Source organism: Coffea arabica, chromosome 5c, assembly GCF_036785885.1.
Source record: "Coffea arabica cultivar ET-39 chromosome 5c, Coffea Arabica ET-39 HiFi, whole genome shotgun sequence".
Taxonomy (NCBI): Eukaryota; Viridiplantae; Streptophyta; class Magnoliopsida; order Gentianales; family Rubiaceae; genus Coffea; species Coffea arabica.
This window is the reverse complement of record NC_092319.1, coordinates 35,840,711-35,853,991: the sequence shown is the minus strand read 5'-3', so window position 1 is coordinate 35,853,991 and position 13,281 is coordinate 35,840,711. Positions and strand designations below refer to the sequence as shown.

The 13,281-nt window shown below is 36.5% G+C and overlaps 1 protein-coding gene and 1 non-coding gene across 2 annotated transcripts; one reads left to right on the top strand and one right to left on the bottom strand.

Annotated features, from left to right (window-relative positions):
• The first annotated feature begins 5,333 nt into the window (after window positions 1-5,333).
• LOC140007290 (uncharacterized) lies at window positions 5,334-6,689 on the top strand. Its single transcript, XM_072050006.1, has one exon. The coding sequence runs from the start codon at window positions 5,334-5,336 to the stop codon at window positions 6,687-6,689; it is 1,356 nt and encodes a 451-aa protein (XP_071906107.1).
• LOC140007918 (small nucleolar RNA R71) lies at window positions 5,589-5,695 on the bottom strand. Its single transcript, XR_011815362.1, has one exon. It is a non-coding gene; the product is annotated as a small nucleolar RNA R71 (small nucleolar RNA).
• Window positions 6,690-13,281: the final 6,592 nt, after the last annotated feature.

Sequence of the window (13,281 nt, the reverse complement as noted above, 5' to 3'; positions counted from 1 at the left end):
ATTTTAGACAAATACCCAAAAAATTCATTTACCAAACGAGGTATCCTGCTGGTCCTCAAACTATTATGTTTATATTCTTTTATTAGTTATTATTTTTAATTTTTTCTCCCGCTAACTTCTAAAAGCACATATTTTTTAGCCTTTGTTTGTTTGGGGCTGTTAAAAATTGCACCACACTCAATCCCATATGTAAAAACCAAAGGTATGATAAGTTAAAATAGGAAAAGAGATAGTCCTTAGAAAAAGGGCTTTTATTCGATGCAAATATGACCAAATAAATCAAAATAAGGAATTCAGTGGAATAAGTGTTAGAGAATTTAACACAAAATGGGCCTTGAAGTAATTAATATGGAAATAATCACGAGTGAAAATTTAGTAATTTCGTACCAAAGTCCTTGCCTCTTTGAACTTTCTTATTCCAAGGAATATTTTGATATGTGATTCCAAAGACATTATAAAGGATTGTAAAATGGTGGTAAAACTATCTTCTTTTTTTTTTTTTTTTTTTTTTTTTTAAATCTACTCAAATCTTGCAAGATTCATAGAAAATTGAACATAAATTTGGAATCTACACAAAACCATAAAGTCTAGACGTATAATTTCATCTACATCTTGTCGTTCTAGATAGTTGTTAATCATTGGCCACCAGCGTTGACCGCTAGCAAGTAGTTGGAGGAAGAAGATGATCAAAATTATGTCATTTTGATATAAATTTTATTAGGTCTAACCGTTAAAATTGATGGAAAAATTAAAAGTGCATGGTTTTTGAAGTTGAATGACTAAAAGTATACGATTAACATTTAAGATTGCTAAAAATGTTCAAACTTAATGTTTCAAGGACCAACCAACTTTTTGTCTGGCTACTATTTCTTCTTCTTAATCTATTTTAATTGTTTTGTTGACGTGCATCGAAAAGCCACAGCTTCAGAAGGATACCCGGTTTAAAAAAATCGGTTAGTAAGTATTGTGACTTAGCTGCTTAATGAAAATGTCGTTCTCGTCAATCATGGTTTAAACAGAAATTGGCAAAATTTAATTAGGTCTTTAACAAGTTCAAAAGAATCTGAAACAATAATTTTGTATTGTTTTTTTCTCTTCTGCTGTTTTGCAGTAATTTTGTAAGAATTTAGTGTATGAATTGTATTTTGGTGTGTAGGAGAGAAAAAGGCAAATCTGGCAAGGTTAGCTAGGCAAGTAGTATTAAGGAAATGGGGCGGTCGGAGATGAAGGTCGTCGAGGTTTGATTGGCTGAAATTATTTCTGATGGATGGATTTCAGTCAGGACTTTTTTCTCAAGATGCTTTGTACTCTAGCGCTGCTAAGTCATCGCAAGTTGCCCCATGATTCACACGCTGCTAATGACATTCTGCACAAATAAACAGCTGCATTGAGAAAAGGATTTTTCTGTGCCATGACAATGTAAAATCCTTTCCCATCCTCGATTGAGACTCTTTCAATTCTTTGAGAAAACTCATTTGGTTGCTTTCGCACTTGATTTATTACTCTCTCTGCCTCCACCTTGGGAGAATGATACAGGAGTTGCTGGAGCCGCCTTTTCTTAACAAATGTGGTCGGCCAGGCATCCTTTGTTGGGATATGAAACTCAATGGGGTCCAAAAAGTTCTAGAGCAGTGTTTTTTCTTCTTCGGACTTCTAGTGCTGATTGAGGTATAAATTAGGTCGTGTCGACAATGATGTATTAAAGGAAGAAGACTTTACAGCATTGACTATTTGAGGATTAATATTCGTTTTACATGTGTGTATCAGTGGATCTAAATATATATTACGTGTGTAAAATTTTAAGTTTAATTAATATTAAAATCATTGTTCGGAGTTTTAGACCTGTTAGTAATTACCAAACTACGGAAACGGTCAGACCATCCGCTGGGGGCAAATAGATGGGTGAGTTGAAATTATGAAAGTATCCAATGAATTCTTTAATAGCACCAAGAATTTGATTATATAGCTCAAAAGCAAGTCTATACACCAGAAAATTTTCGTCATTTTTCACCTTTTCATTAATGATATCTGTAATTTTATGAACAAGTAACTTAAATTTATTTGCACAGGTAAAAGTATAACCATAGCTTTCCTCAAAAAAAAAAAAAAAAAAAAAAGAGGAAACTTGCCGCACATGTTTGACATACACCCATGTACGTCATTCCGCTTATGTCATGCTAACATCATTATAATATATATTTGTTTATAAAAACCCAAACAAATAGGACTCTTTTAGCATTCTTGGTAGCTAAGAATAAAAAGGACTGAGAGTCAGTGAGATGGTCACACAAGATGTCAATGTGGGCTCCCGCAATTCATGTTGGGGAGCCGACCCTAAGGTCCTATGGATGCTTCTTGTGCAAATATGATACCTTAAACTTGATTAATTTGTTTACAATTCTATATTAAAAAAAAGCACTTTAATTTTGAGGATGAAGCCTAGTCTGCATAACAATTAGCATACTTTGTGGTATTTGTTACTAGCAAATAGAATTAATCGGATCAAAGTCATTGAAGCAAGCAAAAGATAGAGTTAAAGTAAAATAACTCGTCTTAATTTACTTATGGTCGGCTAATGTATGAGTTTCACATGAAAGCAAAATGCACAATTATTCAAAATGTGATCAATTTTAAAATATACTTCGTTATTTGAAAGTAAATGAAATATGCCACCATGTACGACTAAATCATTCATTATGCTTGTCTTTTTTCTTTTTTCTTTTTGTGAAACTACCCTTTGAATTTTTTTGTATAAATAAGAAAATTTTATTAATAAAACTATTGGAAATCATCCAGCACAATTTTCTTAACAAGATTAAAGAGCAAGAATTGCTACAATTGGCAGATTTTGCATAGTTATTTTATTTTTCTCATGCCCATAATGCCCACAATGCACAATTTTCAATTTTTGAGATTTTGGGTTGTAATTTCTTGTGTTTTTTGTTTGTCTTTCTTAATGAAAGGATCGAAGACAACCGAATGGAAAAGATAAACAATGTAAAAATCACAAACGTAACAATAAGTAAATAAAAAGAAAAGAATTGCAAACCAATTAACTACCCAACTCCTCTTGAGTTTGTAGATTAATTCAAACAAGTTTCTTCAAATTAATGAATTACAATCACTCTTGTGTACAAAGGAAGGTTCACCTCCTCCTTGCCCCGAACTCCACTCGGTCAAGTTAGAAAGTTTTACTATCCCTCAGGACAACCCTCACAGAGCTACATGATAAGTGAATATTTAACGTACATTTTGTATGAATTTGGCATTAATTTTTGGTATGTTCTGAGAAGATTAAGCCATATTTGAACTCTTTTGGTGATAATTGCTTAAATATTGATTAAGGTTTCAAAAAATTGATAAATGAGTGAATTAATGCGTTAATCTTGTGAATTTGTGAAGGTAATTGATGTATGAAATTCATGCACAAGTTCAAAGAAATGTAAGGGTCATCCAGAGGACAAAGTACACAAGAAATTAGGAGCAAAAATGTAGAAAAAGAGAAGAAGTGAAAAACTGGAAATTGGTCAACACGGATCCGAGCTCGGATCCGTGTGCACAAGATGGATCCGAACTCTCGTCTGTACTTCTGGCGGAGAGCATCCGAGGTCAGGACGATCCGACCTCGGATCCATTATGAAATCCCTCGGATCCTGAAGATCCGAGCTCGGATCCATTTTCACTCCTCGGATCCGAGGCTCGGATCTGTCTCTCTCCTCAGCAAGTGCAACAGCCGTTTTTCTTTACCTTTTTCACAACTTTCCAGCTATTTTGAGGGACAGAAATCGGTGGCACATGCTTCTGCAACAAAAGAGAAGACCAAATGAGTATGGACAAAAGGAAATATCATATCTTTGACTTCTTTTTACAAAATCTGAGTGGAGGAAATTATGAAGTGAGAGGAATGAAATTTCTTCCACCTTTTATGCAGAAACACAGAGGAGAAGCAGGGGATGACCATACGTAGCTAGTTTTTCATTTTGTAACAAGTTTCTCTCTAGTTAGGAGTCTTGGAGAAGCATTTTGTCTTTGGAGTTTTTCACTTGTAATCAGATTGTGCAAGAGCATAGCAGGAATTAGAGAGTTTCACCTTCAGTTGGCTAAGCTTTCTTTCATCTTTCTTATACTTGTACTGTATGATGTTTTGCAGCAATAAACTTGTGATTCTGATTGTTGAATCATACATGAGTAGCTAACTTTCTTCATCTAGGGAGTAGATGAAACTTATGGCTAAATAGTATAAATTGAATGTGATGTACACTTGTTATATCTTGTATTAACTTGTCTACTTGTGTAGCTGTGATTACTTGCTATTGATTGATCACCAATAGTTTGGTTATAGTTGTTATTGTTCAATGAGAATTGGTAATAACAATGGAAACACATGAGTAGAGCTTGAGTTGTATGTTCATGAAAATAGAGATACACTTAGGTGGATTACTTAGCATTTCATGAAATAAAACAGAGTAGTAGTAGTATTTCACCATGAAAATAGGGAAATCTATATTGTTTTAGGCCATTTCATCATGAAAATGAGACTTGGAAACTTTGGAAATGAATCTCTGGTTAAGCAAGAATAATAGCAAGAAGTAAATCCATTCATTTGTGTTGTTTATGCCATAAGTGGAATCTACATCCCTAGAATCTTCCTTAAGTGAAATTTCTCTATTTGCATTCAGCATTTGTTAAACTAGATTTGTATATCAGATTTGTAGATTACAGCATTAGATTTTCTCTGCTCAAATTAATTGTTAGTCTAAATAATAGAGAAAATAAGGGCTTAGTAATTGTTTGAATTGCTCCTCGTGGGATCGACCCGATATACATCTTGTACTACAATTGCGACCTGTATACTTGCAGTCCAACGGGTGTAAAATCGGAATTAAACTTGCATTGATACAAAATATCCCGTCAAGTTTTTGGCGCCGCTGCCGGGGATCGGCAATATTAGGGTCTCATCATCTCTATTAATTTAGATAAATTTCATTATCTTTATTCAAGTTGTTGAATTAAAAGTATAAAAATTTTCTCTTGTTTTTGTTTGTAGTGTATGCACCGATCAAATCGAGGAGTTGTACATTTCGATCCGGAAATTGAAAGAACATTACGCAGACAAAGGAGGAATACATCACATCAAGAGGAACAAGAGGTTTGGCAGCCAATAGAAGATATCTTGATAGAATTACAATTTGAGGAAGAAATGGCAGAAAAAGGAATCAAATAGGAGAATTCTGCGAGATTTTGCTTTATCGGGAGCACAAGGATCTCAAACTAGTATTGTAAGACCAACGGTAAACGCTAATAACTTTGAGATAAAACCATCACTGATTCAAATGGTACAACAATCTCAATATGGAGGTAATGCTACTGAGGATCCAAATTCTCACTTGTCAACATTTCTTGAAATTTGTGATACAATTAAGTTTAATGGTGTTAGTGAAGATGCGATTAAACTTCGATTGTTTCCATTTTCACTAAGGGACAAGGCTAAGGTTTGGCTACAATCTCATCCTCCAAATACTTTTACTACTTGGGATGAATTAGCTAAGGCTTTTCTTAATAAATTCTTTCCACCTGGAAAAACTGCTAAATTGAGAATGGATATAACAAGTTTCTCTCAACAGGAAGGAGAGACATTGTATGAAGCTTGGGAGCGTTATCGGGAATTGCAAAGAAGATGCCCTCATCATGGTCTACCCGATTGGCTAGTAGTCCAAACATTTTACAATGGTCTCACCTATCCAACAAAGACACATGTAGATGCAGCAGCGGGAGGAGCTTTAATGGGAAAGACAGCTGAGGAAGCTCAGCAATTGATCGAAGAAATGGCTGCTAACAACTACCAATGGGCAAACGAACGAGGTAATTCAAGGAGAACCGCAGGTATGCTTGAAGTAGATACCTTGAATATGTTAAGTGCAAAAATGGATAATGTGGTTAAGATGCTTAATAGGCAAGTTGGTTCTAGTTCTAATCAAGGAGTAGTTGTTGCAAGTTGTACCATTTACGGCGGAGATCATGATGATTTTATGTGTTCTAGCAGTGAACAGGTTCAATATCTCAACAATTACAACCGTCCACCCCAAAACAATCCATACTCCAATACTTATAATCCAGGATGGCGTAATCACCCGAATTTTGGATGGAAAGATCAAGGGAACCAACAAAGACCAATTAATCCACCAGGTTTTCAACAAAAGCAAACACTGCATGAGTCCAAACCAGCTTGGGAATTGGCAATCGAAAAGCTAGCCAATGCATCAAATGATAAAATTGAAAAGTTAGCTAGTGCCACTACTCAACGGTTTGAAAGAATTGAGGGAAGAATGGACCAACTCACCAATATGTACAGGAATGTTGAGGTCCAATTAGGCCAAATTGCCAATGCGGTTAATAATCGCAACCAAGGGGATTTACCTAGCAAAACTGAAGTGAACCCAAGGGAGCATGTGAAGGCCATAACCCTCCGTAGTGGTAAGGAATTAGTTGAGCCGCCAGTAGTTGGAAGTGGAAGAGAGTTTGAAAAAAGAGAGAATAAGAAATTGAGTGAGTTAAAAGAGGGAAGCAAGGAAGAAAAAGGGAAAGAAAAGATAGAGGAAAATGAACTGCAAATGGAAGATGCAACACCAATTCCTCCACCGGTGCCATTCCCTCAAAGATTGAAGCCTTCAAGAAATGACAGAATTTGAGAAATTTGTCAACATTTTTAAACAATTACATATTAACATTCCTTTTGTGGATGCTATTTTGCAGATTCCTTCGTACGCGAAGTTTTTCAAGGAGATAATGACCAAGAAAAGGAAGTTGGTAGACAGTGAGACAATTGCATTAACAGAAGAATGTAGTGCAATCATACAAAATAAATTGCCACCCAAATTGAAAGATCCAGGGAGTTTTACAGTTCCTTGCACTATCGGTAATGTAGAATTTTCTAAAGCACTTTGTGACCTTGGTGCAAGTGTGTCATTGATCCCTTTAACTGTGGCTAGGCAATTGGGGTTGAAAGAGTTGAAGCGTACTAACATTTCCTTGCAATTGGCTGACAGGTCTATTAGACATCCAATGGGCATATTGGAAAATGTGCTCATTAAAGTGCAGAAATTTATTATTCCTGTCGATTTTGTTGTTTTAGATATGGAGGAAGATGTAAATGTACCTATTATACTTGGTAGACCATTTCTGGCCACTGCAGGTACAATAATAGACGTCAAACGAGGTAAGTTTAAGTTTCAAATCGGTGAAGAGGAAGTGGAATTTGATTTGAGTAAAGTAGAGAAATATCCCTCTTTTACCGACCATGTTTATTCGGTTGACATATGTGATGAATTGGCATTAGAAATGAGTCAAGTAAATCTTGATAATGATTCTCTTGAACTTTGTCTTAATGGTATAGGTATACAAGAGGAACAGATTGAAGAAATGACTGAATTTTTGCAGGCACAAATTCCTTATAAAAGGAAAAATGCATACGAGGCGTTAGGACTGAGCAAAGGGCTACCTCCACCATCATGTGAGCAAGCACCGCAGCTTGAGCTAAAGCCGCTGCCTAAGCACCTCAAATATGCGTTTCTTGGAGAAAAAGAGACATTGCCTGTGATTGTAAATTCAGCATTAAATGAGGAACAATTAGACAAGCTCTTACGTGTTTTAAGGAAGCATTTAAAGGCTATAGGATGGACAATTTCTGATATTAAAGGAATTAGTCCAACTATTTGTATGCACAGGATTTTATTGGAAGAAAATTCTAAACCAGTGGTTGAGACTCAAAGAAGGTTAAATCCAAACATGAAAGAAGTGGTAAGAGTAGAAATCCTTAAATGGTTGGATACAGGTATAATTTTTCCAATTTCTGACAGTGTGTGGATTTCTCCTATCCATGTAGTACCAAAGAAAGGGGGGATAACCATAGTACATGGTAAAAATGATGAAATGATTCCCTCTAGAGTTGTGGTTGGTTGGCGAGTCTGTATTGATTACAGAAAATTGAATGCAGCTACTAGGAAGGATCATTTCCCTCTTCCTTTTCTTGATCAAATGGTAGAAAGATTGGCCGGATATGAATTTTATTGTTTCTTGGATGGTTTTTCAGGATACAATCAAATAGTCATTGCACCAGAAGATCAAGAGAAAACTACATTCACTTGTCCTTACGGTATTTTTGCATTTCGAAGGATGCCTTTTGGATTGTGCAATGCACCGGCCACTTTCCAACGATGCATGATGGCAATTTTTTCTGATTTTAATGAGAAAATTATGGAAATCTTCATGGATGATTTTTCTGTATTTGGATCTACTTATGATGATTGTCTTAACAATTTAGATCTAATTTTGCAGAGATGTGAAGAAACAAACCTTGTACTCAATTGGGAAAAATGTCACTTCATGGTTTGTGAAGGTATTGTGTTAGGCCACAAAATTTTCTCAGAAGGTATTGAGGTTGATCAAGCCAAAATAGAGGTTATTGAGAGAATGCCTCCACCAACCAAAGTGAAAGGCATTCGTAGCTTTCTTGGACATGTGGGATTCTATCGGCGGTTTATTAAGGATTTTTCCAAGATTGCTAAACCTTTATGTGAATTACTTGCAAAAGATGTTCCTTTTCAATTTACTGATGAGTGTTTACTTGCTTTTAATAGGTTAAAGAAGCAACTTGTCTCCGCACCTATCATAGCATCACCGGATTGGAGCTTGCCATTCGAATTAATGTGTGACGCAAGTGATTTTGCAGTTGGGGCTGTTCTTGGGTAAAAACATAATAAGCGACTTCATGTCATTTATTATGCAAGTAAAATGTTAAATGAAACTCAAGTTAACTATGCAACAACAGAGAAGGAGTTGCTAGTAGTGATTTTTGCATTGGATAAATTTAGATCGTACTTAGTAGGATCTAAAGTTATCGTTTATACTGATCATGCAGCACTCAAGTATTTGTTAAATAAGAAAGATGCAAAACCGCGATTAATTCGATGGATTTTATTGTTGCAGGAATTTGACTTGGAGATCAAAGATAAAAAAGGATCCGAGAATTTAGTTGCAGATCATCTTTCTAGACTGGAGAACATGCAGCAAGATGACCATTTGCCCATTAAAGAAGAATTTCCAGATGAGTTTTTAATGGCAATTTATAAGTCACCATGGTATGCTGATCTAGTTAACTTTATAGCTAGTGGAGTGATACCAAATGATTTGAATTCTCATCAAAGAAAAAAATTCTTAAATGATGCTAAACATTACTTTTGGGAGGAACCATTCTTTTACAAACATTGTGCAGATGGAATAATTAGAAGATGTGTTCCGGAGGAGGAGGTACATAGCATTTTAATGCATTGTCATACTCTTGAAACGGGAGGTCATTTTAGTACTACTAAAACTGTAGCAAAGATATGGCAATCTGGATTTTATTGACCTACTATGCACCAAGATACTAGAAATTGGGTGAAAAGTTGTGATCAATGCCAAAGAACCGGTAATATCTCAAGAAGGAATGAAATGCCTTTGACTACATATTTGGAAGTTGAGTTATTTGATGTTTGGGGCATTGATTTTATGGGACCATTTCCTAGCTCATATAATAACAAGTACATCCTTTTAGCAGTTGATTATGTCTCTAAATGGGTGGAGGCCATTCCTTCACAAACTAATGAGGCTAAAGTTGTGCTTAAGTTCCTGAAACGGAACATATTTTGTAGGTTTGGAGTCCCAAAGGCAATAATAAGCGACGAAGGTAAGCATTTTTGTAATAAAGCTATTGACATTTTGTTGTTTAAATATGGGTGCAGGCATAAAAAGTCACTCCCCTATCATCCTCAAGCTAATGGACAAGCGGAGTTGGCCAACCGGAAAATTAAAATCATTTTAGAAAAAACAGTAAACCGATCAAGAAAGGATTGGTCAAACAAGCTTGAAGATGCTTTATGGGCGTATAGAACGGCATTTAAAACGCCGTTGGGAATGTCTCCATATAAGCTTGTTTATGGGAAAGCATGTCATTTACCTGTGGAAATAGAACATAGAGCTTATTGGGCTGTTAAAGCAATTAACTTTGATTTTAAATCTGCAGGTGAAAAGAGAATGCTTGAGTTAAGCGAATTGGAGGAATTGAGGTTGACTTCGTATGAGAATGTCAAGATTTACAAAGAAAAAGTGAAATTTTGGCATGATAAACATATCCTCCCTAAGCATTTTGAAGAAGGGCAAAAGGTTTTGATGTTTAACTCAAGGCTTAAATTATTTCCTGGAAAGCTTAAGTCTCGATGGTCCGGTCCATTTGAAGTGGTTCGCATGTTTCCTTATGGAGCAGTGGAAATAAAAGGAGAAAATGGTGCTCCATTCAAAGTAAATGGCCAAAGATTGAAGCTCTATTTGGCAGGAGAAAAAGTTCCTAAAGGGGTAATTTACTCCTTAGGAAATGCAAAGGAGAATTAAAGAAGTTATAGGATTGTCGAGCCAACGACTATAAACAAAAGCGCTTGTTGGGAGGCAACCCAATAATAATAGTGTATTTGTGTGTTTTTAGGTGTTTCTTACATTTTGGTGTGATTTAATTGACTAATTAGATGTATTTCACTTGTTTGTAGGAGGTACGGGAGTTTTATCATCCATCTCGGAGGTGCACTTGAAGAATATGTGTAAAAGGGAGTTTTTCTTACCAAATTGTGTTTTAAGTGCTCAAAAATTCCCATGCATATACATACATTGTGCATTTCAAGTATATTTAAGTGAGTTTTGGTGATATCATGGTTATAAAGGCTCATGGACTCATTTGATATACATTTAATGCTCAAAAATGCCATGTTAGTGTAAAAATGGCAAAAATGATCAAAGAACCTCACCCCTCGATTTTCAATGTAGATGTGTTTGTTGTGTTTTGAGAGGTTGGATATTATGTTTATGGTATATTACATGTGCATGGGACGTTGGAATTGAGAAAAGGGATGTCCAATGTGTAATTTGGAATTGGCCGAAAAAGGGAGAAAAAGTTTGAAAAAAATTGCAGTTTCTGCAATTTGTTGCAGAGACACAAGGATCCGAGCTCGGATCCTAAAAGCCCAGATAGATCCGAGGGCTCGTCTGTGTTTCTGTTGGGGCTGATCCGAGCCCTATCGGATCCGAGCCCTTCCAGAAAGGATCCGACCTCGGATCCTTTCACGATAAGAAAGGAAACGAGGCCTCGGTTCCTCATTTTTCCAGATTTCCCTTTTCTCTCTCTTCGAAACCCTATTCCCTTTCCTCCAATCTTCCATTTCATCCATAACATTCCCAATTTTTCACAACAAAAACCTTCACTAACCTCTTCTGAGCATTAACCCTTAACAATTTGAAATCAAAAACATCAAATTGAGGGGTTTTGATCTTCAAAACGCAAATTAGGGCCGAATTGAAATCTTGCAATTTGAGGTCGCGTTTGGGCTTGGTTGTTCTCCATTTTTGCATCATTATCATCCTCCATCATCACTCCATCTATTTGAGGTAACACATTTCGAATTTCTGTGACATTTTATATCTCTCATTTTTGTATATTTTTAGTTTTTCAATAAATTTTGCTAATAGCTTAATTGTTGCAAATTCGTGATATAATTGTGATACATTGTGCTCAAATCAGTTGTTATAATTATTTTCATGCTTATTTGTGTGAGAATTATGGATTTGGTGATAGTTTTGAGATTTCCTTCTCAATTTTTGGGCTTGAGCATGTTAGTGGTTTAAACTTGTGAATTTTGCTTTCTGTGAATATATGAACTTGTTCAGAGAGGTATAAATCACTGTTATACCAATTGAAAATGATATGCTAAAGCAATAGCCCATTGGGTAAAAGTGTGTGTTCCCGATCAAGTTAAGCACATTGAACCACTTTTACTTGAAATAATTAGTATTTGGATTAATTGGGACTCATATGTCGTTAACTTAAGTGTTAACGAGTGTTATGAATTGGATTGGAGATATTCTCAAGTGTTTGAGTGTTCATTCTTGCAAATGGATATAATTTAAAATTGTTTGCACTTAATATGCATGAAATGATTTCTTTACTGCTAATATCCTTTCTGAGTGTGGGAATTGGATTTGACAATTGTTAGGAAGTTTATTTGTTTAATTTTGGGTACATTTTGGCAGGGAGTTTAGCCCTTTTTCAAGGGGAAACTCTGCCGAACTTTTCTTAAATTCTTATTTAACATGTATGAGAGAGTTTCTATCGTCTCTAATAAATACTCATCTTGTTTATAGGTGCTATGGCTCGTACAAGGAGGGCTCGTATTCGTACTCCTACACCATCGTCAAGTGAAGAACATACACCTTCTGTGCATGAGGAGTCGCCTGAGGAAGAATCCCCTTTGCCTGAATCACCACCTCGATCTCGCCGGAAAACTGCATCCACTAGCCGTGACGAGCCACTTCCTGACTATGATACCACTCGTTTCACCTCGCTCGAGAATCAACAGTGGTACGAGGCTGGTTTGGACAAAGAGATTATCGTTGAAAAACATTTGGCACCGGAGGTGGATGCACACTACCACATCTCCACGGCATTTAAGCGACTCGGATGGGAGACTATACTAAATTTGCCAAAACATTACTATCCCAATCTGGTCAGGGAATTCTACGCCAATGTAGAAAATAAACAAAGTCACAGTGGCAACCTCATCGTCTTGTGGGTTCGAGGAAGAAGAGTGGCTCTCAATCGCGATACATTGAGACAATTCATCAAACTCAAAGATGAAGGCGAAGATGTCAAATTGACCAAGGAGTTCAAAGCTCGAGACCCTTGGGAAGTGGGAGAGGCCGTGGGACGGCTAAAGGGTCAATACCGTGAGCGAGGAAGTTCGAAAAAACTCACGGTATATGCCGACTCCTTCGAGCATCGGTACCACCTGATTTTCTACTTTTTTGCCTTCAATGTGGTACCGAAAAAGAGTGACAAACGGGAGATCCGAAATAGCGATCTCTATTTTCTGGATAAAATGATACATGGAGTGGGTAGGCAGTTGACTGGTATTCCTCTACCCAGCATTATCATCAGCTATATGCGAACCACAGCTCGTATGAGGGCCGGCGAGACTTGTTTTGGATTTCCTCGGCTGCTATCCCTCATCTTTGAGAAGCTCAAGATTCCCATTGGAACCGAGAGAGCTGTGGTAACTAGGTCGGCCGAGGAGGTAAATGATTCGTTACTCAAATCCTTGGGTATTTCTACTGATTTTGGAGCTACTTTGGTCCGGGACACAGGAGAAGCATCGACTTCCACTCAGCCTCCGCCTCACACTGAACCACAAGCGGAAACTCAAG

Bases quoted from the DNA above. Each gene is read 5' to 3' on its own strand.
- LOC140007290 (XM_072050006.1), top strand. From the start codon at position 5,334: ATGGTACAACAATCTCAATATGGAGGTAATGCTACTGAGGATCCAAAT.